This window comes from Spathaspora passalidarum (assembly GCF_000223485.1).
Source record: "Spathaspora passalidarum NRRL Y-27907 unplaced genomic scaffold SPAPAscaffold_2, whole genome shotgun sequence".
Lineage (NCBI taxonomy): Eukaryota > Fungi > Ascomycota > Pichiomycetes > Serinales > Debaryomycetaceae > Spathaspora > Spathaspora passalidarum.
Genome location: NW_006767426.1, coordinates 1,621,324 through 1,636,971, shown reverse-complemented (window position 1 = coordinate 1,636,971; position 15,648 = coordinate 1,621,324). Strand labels below are relative to the sequence as shown.

The 15,648-nt window shown below is 35.0% G+C and overlaps 6 protein-coding genes across 6 annotated transcripts; 1 reads left to right on the top strand and 5 right to left on the bottom strand. All coding sequences in view use genetic code 12, as the record gives it.

The window, feature by feature from the left end:
• Positions 1-105: 105 nt before the first annotated feature.
• On the top strand, positions 106-877 carry RSR1 (Ras family GTPase; the record flags this gene model as incomplete). The annotated part of the gene is made up of 2 exons (XM_007373940.1): positions 106-112; positions 177-877. The coding sequence occupies 2 exons, from the start codon at positions 106-108 to the stop codon at positions 875-877; spliced, it is 708 nt and encodes a 235-aa protein (XP_007374002.1).
• A 1,216-nt stretch (positions 878-2,093) lies between these two features.
• Positions 2,094-3,998, bottom strand: MET2 (homoserine O-acetyltransferase; the record flags this gene model as incomplete). The annotated part of the gene is made up of 1 exon (XM_007373939.1): positions 2,094-3,998. One exon carries the CDS (start codon positions 3,634-3,636, stop codon positions 2,173-2,175), a length of 1,464 nt encoding a protein of 487 aa, XP_007374001.1.
• Positions 3,999-4,210: 212 nt separating this feature from the next.
• Positions 4,211-8,024, bottom strand: UGT51C1 (Ugt51c1p; the record flags this gene model as incomplete). The annotated part of the gene is made up of 1 exon (XM_007373938.1): positions 4,211-8,024. The coding sequence occupies one exon, from the start codon at positions 7,938-7,940 to the stop codon at positions 4,251-4,253; it is 3,690 nt and encodes a 1,229-aa protein (XP_007374000.1).
• Positions 8,025-9,590: 1,566 nt separating this feature from the next.
• On the bottom strand, positions 9,591-11,312 carry MDL1 (ATP-binding cassette permease; the record flags this gene model as incomplete). The annotated part of the gene is made up of 1 exon (XM_007373937.1): positions 9,591-11,312. One exon carries the CDS (start codon positions 11,310-11,312, stop codon positions 9,591-9,593), a length of 1,722 nt encoding a protein of 573 aa, XP_007373999.1.
• A 2,035-nt stretch (positions 11,313-13,347) lies between these two features.
• On the bottom strand, positions 13,348-14,469 carry SPAPADRAFT_59846 (uncharacterized protein; the record flags this gene model as incomplete). Its single annotated transcript, XM_007373936.1, has 1 exon — positions 13,348-14,469. One exon carries the CDS (start codon positions 14,454-14,456, stop codon positions 13,431-13,433), a length of 1,026 nt encoding a protein of 341 aa, XP_007373998.1.
• A 102-nt stretch (positions 14,470-14,571) lies between these two features.
• SPAPADRAFT_133905 (uncharacterized protein) lies at positions 14,572-15,432 on the bottom strand (the record flags this gene model as incomplete). The annotated part of the gene is made up of 2 exons (XM_007373935.1): positions 14,572-15,250; positions 15,293-15,432. 2 exons carry the CDS (start codon positions 15,430-15,432, stop codon positions 14,572-14,574), a joined length of 819 nt encoding a protein of 272 aa, XP_007373997.1.
• Positions 15,433-15,648: the final 216 nt, after the last annotated feature.

Sequence of the window (15,648 nt, the reverse complement as noted above, 5' to 3'; positions counted from 1 at the left end):
ATTCAAATTCTTTTTCTTAAAGAATCAACAAAACATTTTTTTTTTTATCAAACGATAATTTTTTACAACCACAGTTATTAACACAACTACACATAGAATAAAACCATGAGAGGTATGTGCTCCGAAGCGAATATGACTATCCCAAGTGTATGAATACTAACTGATCAATTTTCTAGATTATAAAATTGTGGTATTAGGTGCCGGTGGGGTAGGTAAATCCTCCGTCACGGTACAGTTTGTACAAGGGGTATATGTAGAAAGTTACGATCCCACCATAGAAGATTCATATAGAAAGCAGATTGAAATCGATGGAAGGGCCTGTGATTTAGAAATCTTGGATACGGCTGGGGTAGCACAATTTACGGCTATGAGAGAATTATATATCAAGAGTGGGAAGGGGTTTTTGTTGGTCTATTCCGTTACTGATGAAAACTCGCTTAAGGAATTATTGGCATTACGAGAACAAGTTTTAAGAATCAAGGATACTGACAATGTCCCTATGGTTCTTTTGGGTAACAAGTGTGATTTGGAAGAGGACAGAGTTTTAAGTATAGAAGATGGGGTTAAAGTTAGTCAAGATTGGGGATTGGTTCCATTTTATGAAACTAGTGCCATGTACAAGACTAATGTTGATGAAGCATTTATTGATGTTGTTCGACAAATTATGAGAAAGGAGGCAGCCATTAGTGCCGAAAAGAAACAACAAAAGGAACAGCAAAAAAAGTTACAAGAAAACACTAAATCGCCAATTGAAATTAATGGTGATATAAATAAGGAGAAAGTTTCTGAGGCCACAACCAAGACTCCAAGGGCCAAGCAATCAGCAATTGATCCAGCAAAGCCAAAGTCTCAAAGTAAATGTTGCACAATAATGTAAGCAGGCCATTACTTTTTCACTCTTAATTTATTCATAATCACCCCAATTGGTTATCGGGTCTATACATGTGAACTAAACGCAATTATACTGATTATAAAGTTTCCCAACTGTTTTTTTTCTCTTTTAATAACTACTTTTAGTTCTTTATATATTTCCAATTTTATTAAATACTTATATCTGAAATACACTGGTTTATTAGGAAATCACACATTGTCTCCCTTTCCTTGATAATGCACAGTTGTATTTAAAGTGTATGCAAATAAAAATTAAAAAAAAAAATTTGGCAAGATAGGAATTGCTGGTGTGTTAAGATCAATATTGATACCCGCGAGATTCGAACTCGCGCCTCCGAAGAGACCAGGACCTTACCCTGGCGCCTTAGACCAGCTCGGCCAGAGTACCCAATTCCTGAAAAAAAATTTTCAGCTTGGGCTTTTAAAAAGTGGAATGAAAAATCCTTTGAAGACCTTTCTGAGCTAATTTAACTGGTTTAAACATCCTAATTGGAACTTATATTGTATTATATTTGAATTATTGAATGAAAAGACAATATCGCTTTACAAGTTTTCACATTTTTGGGGAATCCCAATTTGTTAATGTCACGTGAGAGCTTTTTATGGTATGCCTAAATATGGCTTATTTTAAATTGATATTTCCATATCATTCTTCAATTAGTGATAAAATGGTATCCAATGACTTTCTAAAGCTTTTAATTAAGTAAATATGTTGATTTTGTTAAATTGTATAATTTTTAATTTTGACAAGTTTTAAACAAAATTCCTGAAAAATATAAAAATCTAACATGGTTCTTTTTGCAACCACCATAAACTAACCTGTACGTTACACATATACACAGATTTAAACATTATTTATACAACCCAGTTGATACTGCTGTGGTACGAAATATATCATACTATAAAATTCAACATAAAGTGGACCTTTACGAAATTATTGTGAATTGAAGATAAATTATTAGTTCCTTTTGGCAACAGATAATCGCGGTGACATCACAACACTGTTATGGCATACTTTTTGCTCAAAAGCTGTATCGACAGTCTTATATACAATGGTGAAGTAACTGTGAACAATGACATCTGCTTTTTTGAATTCCTACAGAATCCGACTTTCCAGTTTAGCAAGGCCAGAAAGCAACCCAACTTTCACTTCAGAAGTCTTTAGATAGTGCGCATCCAACCAACACTACAAGAATACCTTTGAACGTCCGTATAATAATTTATTTTTAAAGAAAATTTTATGAAAACTATAGAACTACAGATCTGATATTGTCCCACTATTCACCAGTTGGTAATATTCTTTTCAGCTTCACCAAATACGGAATTACCTCCATTGTCAATATCTTCCACAAAATCTTGCCAATTGTTGAACAATTCAAACTTACCAGATTTCTCATCATAAAACTCAGGTAAGCTCTTTTGCAAGAAATCAAGACAATATCCATTAATCAATTCGAATTCTAATAAAAATGCATCATGACCTTCAGGAGAATCCAATTTCTTCAAAATGGCTCCTGGAATGTTATCACCTAACAATTGTTGTTCACCAAATGTAAATAATCCATCAGATTGAATACCAATGACCAAATGAGGTTTTCTCAATGTTTGGAGATAGTCTGGTAATGGATCTTGATCCCTAGCATAATGATCAGCTGGTTCGATTCTACCTCTTGTGATATCATGGGTATCCAACTTTCTTGAAATTGAAATATAACAATTGGCATCAAATCTACTAATGAACTTGTTTCCTTGATATCTTAAATAGGATTGTGCCGTGAAATAAGTAGGTGGTTTCTTGTTATTAGGCTTACTGCTTCCGTTTGCCAAGGCAGGGATATTTAAAGAAGATCTTGATCCTTCATTATGCAACAACCAATTCTCTTCATCCTTGGTCTTTGGATATCTTATACCCTTTTCTGCTTCTTCCCTTTTCAATCTTTCTTCCTCGGATAAGTTTGAAGGTTCTGGTTTAGCAGCTTTCTTTGTTCCGACGGTTCTTCCGAATCTAGTTTCAAAAGAATTACGGGATCTATAAGTTAATAAAGCAGCCATTCTAGCAGCACTCAAACCTGAATCTGGCTTAACTCCACTACCATTCTCATAATAATAACCATCATCATAGTAAGGATCACTAAATATACATTGTCTTTGAGTTTCATTCCAAGAAATACACCATGCAGATGCTCTTGCAGATGTGGCTAATGCAATGACAGTCTTGACATAATTGCTATCATTATATGTGGCCAGGTATTCCAATGCTAACATACCACCCATAGAACCACCAATCACACAAGAAATACCATTAACATCTAAGGAATCTAAAATCAATTTTTGAATTCCAATATCATCCTTAACGGTAACTAAGGGGAATGAAGGCCCATAGGGTTTACCAGTTCTCTTATCAATAGAAACTGGGGAACAAGATCCATAAGGTGAGCCCATAAAATTTATACAAATAATAAAGAATCGACTAGGGTCAAAAGTTTTACCATTACCTAATAAAGGACCCCACCAGTCCTGGACATCCGAGGAACCGGTAAGGGCATGACATATAAGTAAGACATTATCACGTTCTTTATTCAAACGACCCCATGTTTTGTATGCAACTGGAAAATTATACAATGTTTCACCACATTCTAAGGTATATTCAGGAATCTCAACAATTGTTTGTCCAGGAACTAATCGGGCAAACGAATTGGTTTGTCGTTGTTCTTCGGTTACGTCCTTATATTTACAAGGAACCATAGTATTATTGTATGCTCGAGTTATTGTGGAAAAAGATTTTTCAGAATTTATCAGGAAAATGATGCAAATGTGGCTGCTGGATTATTCACCTTCTTGATTGTTATTGTTGAAACAAGTCTCAAGATGAATGAATGAAAAGGGGGAAAATTGTTCAACCTGTTCCGTAAAAAAAAAAATAACACTAATGTGAAATTAAAAATTGACTTGATCTAAACTGTGGATCTCCTTTTATTGTTTGGTGAATTGTGACTCTTTTTAGTTCGCGCTTCTAGACTTTTGGTTCAGACACAATTATCAGTGGTTGTAATCTGTTGAAGATAAATAAAATTTATTAAAGTCACTTCGTTAAAGTATGTAAGGATAGCAAGAAAAAGGAGCAATGAGTTGAACTGTGGATTTTTTTATCAGATGATATGACTAAATGAACCCCCAGACATTATAGTGGAAAAGAAAAGAAAAAAAAAATAAATGACAAATTATCGATTGCAAAAACTCACGTGACCACGATTAGAAATTGGGACACAAATATCCGATTTTGGGTAATGGTCCGAGTTTTTTACGGGTATCAGTAAAGAAAATAATTTTGCAATCATTAAAATATATACAATCACCATTTATACAGCAAAAGAAAGAAAAGAACTATTCTTTACATCACTGGTTAGCACAGATTCACCACTACTATCCGACTTTGGACTACCAACTCGAGCTGGAAAATCAGGATTATGCTTCTTATAATTGATATTATGATTGTCCTTGATAAGACTCAAATTTCTCGAGTATTCCAATTCACTATATATTGCTTCAATGGCACTTAGCACTCCATGTTCCTTTGACATTTTGCTAGCTAATTTCTTGCATTTGTCAATAATTGCACTATCAGTTGTGACGGAAACTATTGCTTTAGTCAAAGATTTGGCAGTCAACTTCTTTAATGATAATCCAACTCCCAAGTCTTCAATTTGAGTGGCATAAAAGAACTGGTCACCAAAAAACGGTTTTATAACGGACGGACACCCGGCTCGTACCGTTGCTCCAGTAGTTCCAGAACCACCATGGTGAATAGCAGCATCAATTCGTGGGAATAACCAATCATGAGGAATATTGCCAGAATTGAATATTTCTTTGGGCAACTCAATTTCAATTTCATTCTTATCCTTTGACAACCGATCAGACCAGCCTTTATTTAATATACATCTAACATCTGCCTTTACAACAGCATCCACAACAGCTTTAGTCAATGATTTAGCATCTTTAACCACAATTGACCCGAATCCAACATAAATAACCTTTTTCTTATCTTCACTTGCTTTTCTCATGAATCCAACCAAGTCAGAAGGTGGCTGATAGTCACCATATCCTTCATTTAAAAACCAATAACCTGTAACTTTGACCCAATCAGGAAAATCAACAGCCGGTGGTAGTATACAGGGAGATACATTGTATAAAAATGGAACCCGTGATTGTTGTAATCTATACAAATTAGTCCTTGGTAAATGTAATTCTTCTTCCCTCCATTTATTTACCTGGCTGGATATTCCTTTCCAAAATACCGTTTCAAACAACACATGTGTAAGATAATTATATGATCCTCCTTTCTTTTGATCGGGAACAAAAAATGGATTAGGATATGCTCTTGTCTTTGTCCATGGCATGGTGAAAGCTCTAAAATATGGAATAACCAACGCTTCAGCAATATGGATCCCAGCCATTGCAGAAGGACTCTCAATTAAAATGTCACTTCCTTGACACGCTTCCCAACTGGTAGTTAATAATTTAGTAATCCAAGCTCCAAACTTAGCTTGAGCATCCTTTAAAAAGGAAACAGACATCGAACTATGATTAACCATAAATGACATTAGCTCTCCAGGATCACCAGCGATTTCTTTAAATTCTAATCCATGCTTCTTAATCCAAGGTCCAAACTCTCCATGGGTAGCAATTCTGACTTTATGACCTTCCTTAATTAATCCCTTACCTAAAGCTATGTAAGGTTGAACATCTCCTCGTGAACCAATAGTCAAAAGTGTGATTTTGTATGAAGCTGATGGCTTCATTTCTGTCTTGAGAAATGGGGAATCTTCTAGCATAATTGGGATATCTAGTCCCGATGCAGTAGTTAGCCGATCTTCAAACATCTTAATTCTTGCCATTTCAATTCTTTTTCTTGCTATTTCCAACGAGCTAGGAATATGATAGTTATCACCGTTCATCGAGCTTGCTTCAGTATCATCTATATGTCGATCAATTGAATCATTTGTCTCATCGTTAGTGTAATTCAATTGTTGGCAAAGAACCCGATAACAATCAGTTCTAGAGCTTCCCAAGTTAAATTCAAGAGTCATTTCTTCACGACCTTTACAAATAATCTTTATACCAGAGTAAGCCAATCGGATTCCATGTTCCTTCTTTACTGCTTCAATATCAAAAATTGGAACAATCATCTTCGTAGAAAGACCTGGTAATGAACTCTTAAAACAGATTTCTGTTTCTCCAATGAAAAACTCCCCGTAAACAGGAAATGACCGTTGCAAATAACAATTGTAAGATGAAATCAATTTGCAATCTTCTCCCAACGCAAAGGTTTCACGATAATTATTCTGGTCACGTTCACGTACTTTTAACTGCTTGATATAATATGAATCATTATCAGAAAAACTTTGATAATGACTTGGTATCGGACGCAATTTGCTTCCAAAAACAGTGAGTGCCTTGGTAATTGCACTGGGTCCATATCCTCCTCCTTTTGTTTGAGAAGAATCTCTTGAAATTGTTGAAAATAATTCTTCTTGGCTCTTAGCACTGTTACTAGTATCATACCTTGTAATTGCTTCTCCCATTTGCTTAATACTTGTTTCAAGTAGTATATCCAAACTTCTCAACCCACCCACGGACAAATTCTTCGGCAAGCAGAAATTGTTTTGTTCATTTTTAGGTTCAGGTATGTCATTATTGTCGTCCGAAGATTCATTGATGATCACCAGTGGAGATTTCTTGGGTGCAAAAATCTTGGTAGCGTTGACTAAAGTGGATCCGAATTTTTTGGCAGTTGATTTTTCCGAACTTTGCTGACTGAGTATCGAATCCGAATCCATTCCATTTGCATTTAATACGCTTTGAACCAAATTATTTAAGGAAGGAGTCAATGTTGAAATTGATTTACCCAATTGTTTGCGAGAGTCATCTTGTTTACTTCTTTTAAACGTTTCTGAAAGCGTTCTTACTAGTTCACTAGAAGATTCCTTCTTGACTTGTTGTTGATTGTTCTGAACAATTTTTTCAAACTCATTGAAGAAGTTACTACCACTCTTAGGAAATAGAAAGTATATAGATTCAGTTTCTAATGATTCGTCTTCTCCAGTAAATTTCTTCTTTAGTCTGGTTGACCTAGATTCGTTATTACTATAATACTTCACATTCCAACCGAAGGGAATATCATTTTCTTCGTCTTCAATTTTGTCTTCTTCATCTTGATCTTCTGAAAATATAGCAAATTGATTATACTCTATTATGTTGGAATGAGGGATTTTTATCAAAACTTCACTATTGGAATTGGTATTATTGTGGTGGAATATCAATTTCGTCAAGTTATTACACCACTTGCGAGCAACAAATAAACTATCACATTGAAACCTATATGTCTTTTTTCTAGTTACCAACTTTATCCAAACATGTGAACTCGACGATTCAACAGTTTCTTCTGATGCTTCTTGCTGAAGAAGATCTCTAAGATCAGATGATACATCGTCCAGGTCCCTTGGGGTTGAAGTACCAGAATTCTGTCTTGAAATACCATAACCTGCATAACCTCTTCCAACAGGAGATACAGCCTCTTTTTCGTATTTTTGCTTATTTGAAACCTCAACATAAAGACACGACTTGATATCAATTACAATTAATGGAAAATACAACTCAGTAGAACTACTGTATATACTCATTGTGTCTTGTCGCAAAACTGCCCAATACCTATGGGTTAGCATTCCACTGACTAAAGTATCCCCATAACGCATCGTTTTTAATCCCAAAGTTCCACTTTGTATGATACTTAAGGAATCATCATTGATCGCCACATTGGTAGACTCCTCATTTTGCATATCCTTGTTTTGTAAAAATGCAAAAAACAATAACGAATCGCTAGTAAGATACACATGTCCTTGAAGTAGCACATCTTTGATTAGCCACGAATTGTAGTTTCCAAGGAAATATTCATGTTCACTTAAGTGAAACAGTCGTTGAAGCTTGTTCGCTATTTGAACTCTTAAATATTGCTTTTGTTGAGGACTTTCCATCGGAAGGTTGTCCCGCATACCTTCCTTTAGTTTAGTGAGTACCCCTTCCCTTATTGAATGGGGATCAAGGTTTTCAATCACAGAAGCCTGCAAAGTAGTAAGCTTTTTTCTAGATAGAGGTGAACTTAATGGTTCTCCTATTTCAAAGTCTTTCAGTTCAACAGCATGGATCTGTTCGTCAGAGTTAAAACTCTCTATTTCATCAGGATTGTAGTCTTGAATTTCATTTGAGTCCTTAGGGGATAGCAATGAATGATCAGGGCTGGGATGTATTTCTGTGACTTCCTCATAAGCTTCGTTCAAGCTCTCCAAATGATCATGCAATGTTTCATCAATAGTTACTTTTGGAGGTGGTGTATGACTAGGACTGTGGTGTAAATTATCATTCTCTTTGGTATCTACTTGATAATTAACTTCCTTATTATTCTCATCCACCTTATTCTTTTTGTCTCCACCTCTATTAAACAAATCATCCAATCCGAATCTTGTCAAGTGTGAAAGTGAACCTACACCTGAATTAACGTAGGCAAGTTTCAACAAGTCGCCAAAAAAATTTCCCCCATTCGTGCTCAGATATGGCCTGGCGATGTCTTCATCTTCATCTTCTGTGGAATTGTATTTTCTTTCTGTGGTGGAAATTTTTGGTTCCTCTCGATATTCTGTTTTGACATGGTCTTTCTCATTTAATAGCTGATGGAATTTATCGCTGGCTTCATCAACGAGCGAATCATTCAATTCTATAGTGGAAGCTAGCGCCAGCGTTACCTTGTTATAGAACTTCATCTTACCTTAATCTTTGAATAGATTTTGAGACGCCTGTTTTCAATTCTTAATTTTTTGTGGTAAATTTATTTTATTTGATCTGGGGATATATACCTCGGAGTTTGTGGGGACTGCGAGGTGCAAAAATTACTCTTTTTGGTAATAGCGAAGTAGCTAAAAGTTCCAAATATATATTACAGAAGAAGATCTTTGTGGCCAACAAAAAGAGAACTTGGCAAGTTTAAATAATAGAGGAATTTCAGAGCAATTCACCATATGTTTACGTAGTGTTGGGATTTGCATCTGAATTGCTAATTTTATGCTTCCAAGAAATAGCCGCGTCACACCAAAATATTTCAAGAGCAGCATAGGATATTTTTTTATAAGCCTATACTTTGCTTTGACACCGGCGCCGCCGGAGTTAAGAAAGTATATTCTAGGGGCAAATTACTAATTAATTTAGGCAGAAACAAAAATCCAGATCCGTGACTAATTTTTTTAAAACCTTGCACATGATTGCAGTTGCGACAACCCGTATGTCGATCCTGAAGTTCCGAGCACTTGCTTGGATCAATCCTGGAAGCCGCGGTATGTTCGGTTATAATGATGCGGCTAGCAGCCCTTCTATGCAAATCTACTTTAGGACAAGTTTGGGCTCTGAACAAGTATTAGCATTTGAAAGATGCTTTTTTTTATATTCAGGATCTGCTACCTGTTAGTCCTAGTGGCTTTGTATTGACAGAAACTTGACATAGTCACATGCAATCTACGCGAAATAGGCGAAGAACCCATCAAACGACACATAAAAAATAATAAACCATCGGAACAATTTCATTCATAAATTATAATTACCAACCCGAATAGTTAAATATTTAACCTCATTATTACTATATACAACACAATACGCTACTCTAAATTATGGTTCTGTAATAACTTGTTGAATGCACTATCAGGATCATTATACAAGTCATCAAATGCTCCATCTTCTATAATTTCTCCATGGTTATTGAATACAATAATCCTGTCACTGTTGCGAATCGTGGATAATCTATGAGCAATAGAGATAATTGTAGTTCCATATTCACGATTCAAAGTCATTAAATTCTTCATAACAATCTCTTCACTAATTGAATCCAAGGCAGCAGTTGCTTCATCCAAAATTAAGATTTTTGGGTCACGAATAAGAGTTCTTGCCAATGATACTCTTTGTCTTTGTCCCCCACTCAATTGGGTAGAGTTGGATGAACCAATTAATGTTTCAACACCATCAGGTAATTTATCAATGAAATGGGAAGAGTTACTTAATTCTAATGCGTGGGTAATTTGTTCTTCACTGGCATTTTCTTTCCCAAATAAGACATTTTCCTTAATAGACCCACTGAATAAGAGTGGTTCTTGTTGAACATAACCTAATTGATTACGATAATGATTCAAATTCAAACTCAGGATTTTGTGGCCACCAACAGTTATTTCACCTGAATCCGGATCATAGAATCTTAACAACAACTGACTAACAGTGGACTTCCCACTACCTGAGGGACCGACAAAACAAACATTCTCCCCTTGTTTAATAGTAACATTGAAATTCTTAAATACAACTGAATCTGGACGAGAAGGATAGCGGAATTGAATATCTTTAAATACAATATCCCCATTTAGATTATCAATCTTCAGTCCTAATTGGTTAGGAATTCTTGGGTTACTCTCAGCAACTTCAAAAATTCTTTCCGCAGCTCCTATACCTTTCATTAATTCGGTATAGAAATTACCTAACCCAAATACAGAAGAACCTGTATACACAGCATACATCATAAAACTGGATAAATCCCCAATTGATAATTCGCCGTAGCCAATTAACTTTGTTCCAATAACTAACAATGCAATCATACTGGTATTCCCAATAAACCCGTTAATGGAATAAAAGAACCCGGCTAATTTAGCTTCTCTCATTGAACTACTGAAAATCTTTTTAATTTCGGTATTATAATTATGGAGCATGAGACTTTGTTGAGAAAATGCTTGAATAGTTTTCACCCCATTTAATTTCTCTTCAGTAACTTTAGTCATGGCACCTATATTCTCTTGAATTAGCTTTGATAACGCTTTGATCTTACGACCATAAAACCATGACATTACAATCAAAGGAGGGAACATTAAACTCATGCAAAGGGTTAATTTCCAAGATACAAAGCACATCATAGATAAACCAACAAACCCACTGATAACTGCCCTCATCCCATCACTAATATTCAGAGAAAGACTCTTTGAAATTATCTGGGTATCACTCGCTATTCTCGATATTAAATCTCCAGTCTTCATACCAGTCTTTGTAGGACCAATGTCAAAGAAATATGCATCCTGGGCTAAAATCTTCAGAAACATTCTTGATCTTAATCGTGCAACCAACCTTTCACCCACAGAACGTAATAAATATAATCTTCCAAAATTTGCACATGCTCCAATCACGAATAAAACTCCCAATGCTGTGTAAAATTGATATGGTGGGAGACCAAGAATTTTGACTTTTTCGTTATCGGGATCAGAAACCTCTTGTTTTACTTCAGTATCATCCTCACTAGGTGTCTTTGCTGTATCAATAATTTTTCCTATGAATAAAGGTAATGACATAGTTGTTGCTGAAGTTATACATAGACAGATTAAAGCAAAAATCATTAGCTTATATTCGGGCTTTGCCAATTTTAGTAGCTTGACCACATCTTTACCAATTGATTGTTTCTTTTTCACCTCTGGTTCAGTAGGGCTTATAGTGTCATTGACAGGCACAGGAGATGAAGTTGAGGAAGTGGTGGAATTAAATCTAATATGATTCAAAACCTGATGCTGAGTAGTTCGGAGTCCATTTATACAATGAGATCTTCCAAATGAACTGATTATACCTCTTTTTGTAGCTATGCCGATGATATTGGGTTTGACAACTGGATTCAATATTCGTAGAACTGCCAATTTGTTTATTCCTATCATAGCTGAAGTATATTTGCGATCTGATTTATCCTACAACGAGTGAAATTGTGGATCCCTTCAATTTGAAAAAAAATCTGAGCCATTTGCTCTGGTTCGGGCGAATGATCGTCCGAGATCCGCGCGCCAGAAAATAAGAAACCTACATCGGGAATGAATGAAAAACATTGGTGGATTTATCTTGGTTACACCCTTTCCTCTTTTATCCCATCATATATATCCAAACAGCAAGTTTCAACCAAAGATAAGGGATGCCCATATACTAATTAAATCAATATTTTTGACATAGTCTATTCAATCAAGGGGACATCGTCTGAGTTCCACTTGGTTGCAAATTATTATGTTGAGGGGAAAGTTGTCACTTGAGAAAATCACTTCCCTCTTAACTACTAAAACTTTACCCTGAAACCTCTACTGTTCGCTATATTTTTAATATCATCGATAGTTTCCAGACTCAAAAATGTCATTTCTAATTCCAACAGGAGAAACGAACGGCAGGAACCAAACATTGATGGGAATAATCTAGAGAGAGGATTATAATTCAACTTTAAAGTGAGAAGATTGGGCAATACCAAAACTAAGATGCAAGGTTCAATTTCTCGGATTCTATTATTATTCAACAGTAGGACTTCAAGCAGTCTGGGGAGATATTTAAGGAATTCACTCGTAATAATAGTCAAATTGTTATCGTCTAAGTTTAGAACCATTAATCGTTCTGAAATCGTTATCCCTTGGTTGAATGCATCAAATCCCATCAAATCGTTGCTTTGAAGCATAGTATGCAGCAAATCCAAATAATTTAACCTATTAAACTTGCTGAGGTGAGGCAAAAAGTGGGATTTATAAACGGATCCAATATCAATACCCGAAATTTTTATATTCTGCACTTTAGAAACTAAATTCTTACTGCTGCTAAGTTCTTGCAAGGTATCCAGTACGATAATCAATGCTTCATCACAGCTAATAAGACCATATTCTGGATAGATACAAACTAAGAACCTCATAACGGAAACACCGTCAAAGCTATTCAGAGATTCTGAATTATATAGCCTTAATATATCTCTAAATGTTCTTAAATAATTTAAAAACGTTTCAATTTCCTCACCATTTCTATTAAATTCTACTTGGATATACTTTGGTCGTATTCTTTGAAATAATGAAGCTTGTCCACTAGAGTGTCTAAAAGCTTCATCTAACAGAATAATCGAAGGTTCCATCTCCGATTGCTTTTTTTCATCACCCGTTATTACCATGAACATCTTCGAAAAGAATTGTTGATACAATAAGATAACCATCCTGTTACATCTTGGATACGATTGTAGCGCTTTTATAATACCATTCAATTCCACCCAAGATAAGTTGGAAAACACTATACTAAGTATTTCATTTGGAAGAGACTCAATCGTACTCATTCCCACTCAAATACAAGATTAAGAAAATATGCTAGTCGTAAAATCAACTTCCTATTTTGGGTTAGCTTTTTTTTTTTACAATCATGTTTATGCGGTTTAGTTTCTTCTAAAAGTATCAGATAAAGTGTGCTTATCCTCTGAGTATTATGAAAAAAAAGTTGCTTGATTTACATAAGAAGAAACATATCATCAATATGTTTATTCTATCCTGGTTCAATTGTAAAAAAAAAGAAGAGTGACATATAACGCTACGCCGTTTTACAGACTTTCTTGCTTAAGTAAAGTTTCAATAATAACCTAACTCTATATAATATTCAACCAGATAAGCACTACGCTATTATATGTGCTTCAACTTCTAAAAGGTCACTTTATATCCGTTTTTTTTAGCAAGTATTTTCAATTGATCTACTGTAGTATCATCCAAATGACTTGCCTTTAATCGCAAATCAAATCCACGGGCACAATCTTTAAATATACTAGGTTCCAATGCAGTTAAATTATTGTAATTCAAATCAAGGCATTTAAGATTAGGTAACAAAACACCAATTGAACATGGTTCAATCATCTCTATTGTATTATAATTCAACAGCAATGATTGTAACAGATTTGGTAACTTGGTTATGAATTCCTTGGTTATTTCAGTAAACATATTAAAATCTAACTTTAATTCTTTTAGACCATCGGGGAATTTCTTTTCCTTGCCCCAAATATCAAATTCTTGTTCTTGGTAATTACTAGATTGTAATAAATTTTGCAGTAAATCCAAATATTCCAAAGATGTAAATCGTGACAAATAATTTGACCATTTGGATTGATAAAATGCTCCTATATCAGTGCATTTGATTGTAAATTCTTTAATTTTACTAACCAAATGGATATTGTCACTTAATTCTAACAAGATCTTGATAATGATAGTGGTAAGGGTATTTGGGTTTTCAATTAGCACTAGATTGGCATCAATGTAGAAGTTTACCTGCAAGATCAAATTTTCGAAATAATCTTGAACTTCGAGACTCCCTCTGGTTAATAAAGTGTGAAACTTGTATAAGGTGTTTATAAAAGTCCTGTAATCACTGGCATTTCTTGAAAATTTGAATTCCACATAGTTAGGTCGTATAGTGCGGAAAAGTGAGTGCTCATGAGTCGTAGATGTAAACATATCTTCAAAAGAATCAACAGTAAGCTCATAATCGCTTTCAAATTTCTGCTTTGGATCTTCATTTATAATCAATAGTCTTCCATGATACAATCTTTGATATAGCAAATCTACTATTGCCGTGAAGCGTGGATCCCATTCAAGCTTCTTTATCAATTTTATAGTTTCTTTAGATGAAAGGTATTTGAATATATTCACGATAATTTCATCTGGAAGGAGAATCATAGTGGTATTTGGCAAAGAAGTTAGTTCTCCTTATCGTGTGAATCCCCCAACTTTTTTTTTTTCCCCCTCCAAATTATCCGCATTTCGGATCTGATAAAAATACGCTTGAAAATTTCTATACAGGACGTGAACTATAATTGCCATAGAATGGGTTATAACTAGATCCGTTAAATTTAATAGAGTCGCTACTTCCTTCTGAAGCCATATCAATATCAGTTTCATAGGCTGGATCCAATTCAAACAACTTTCGATCACTGCTATCGCTGATATCAGCCATTTCAAAGTCGTTGTTACTGTCGAACTTCAAATTATCCCAATAATTGTACTTTACTTCTTTAGTTGCGTCAACCTCTTCTTCTCTTTCTCTTGATTCTCGTCGCAACTGAAACTTGTCTAATTTCGCACGTAACCTCATTAATTCTAATCGATTCTCTTGTAAAACAATGTCAAACACCTGTGGAAGAGTGAGGACATTATCGTGAACCAATTTTAAAATCAGTTCAAAATTTTTGAACCGAGCTACCCTTGTTCCATTTCTTTGGTTGTATTCCTTAACAAATTTATTAAACATTCTAACAACCCATTTGTGAAATTGATAAACTATCAAAAATCTATAATCATACCATGCAATCACCGCTAGTTGGGAAGAAATCATGACTCGTAGATGCTCGTTTAAGCGTTCACTAAGGAATGTATCTAGATTATGGATCGACAGCCCTGTTTGTTGTCCATTGGCGGGTTTCTTAGCAATGCCACCATAAGGCACCCCCTTAACACCTGGATTAATCACATAGCTGATTTGAGATTTGGGATATTTGTCTTTTCGTTGTATGAACGAACGGGTAGAATTGGAAGATCCTTCATCTGATATAGACAACTCGTCAAAAAGAGAATCTAACCTAGTTCTTTTAGTTAGATCGCCTTCTTCTTCAAGTTCAGCTTCTGTTGATTTTCGCTTGTAATTGGATCGGTTCATATGTGGGCCATACTTCTATTGATTGTAGCTGATATCGTGAATATGCGTTGCAACATAAGTTTGCTTTTATATAATGTGAATCTCAATGCGGCTCTTTCTAGATTTTTCTATGGATATGAAATGAATTGCGCTACCAAAAAGGGTTGAGTTTTAATAAACTATATAGAAACGCTATAAAATATACGATTTACAACGTCTATACATGTATTTAATGGG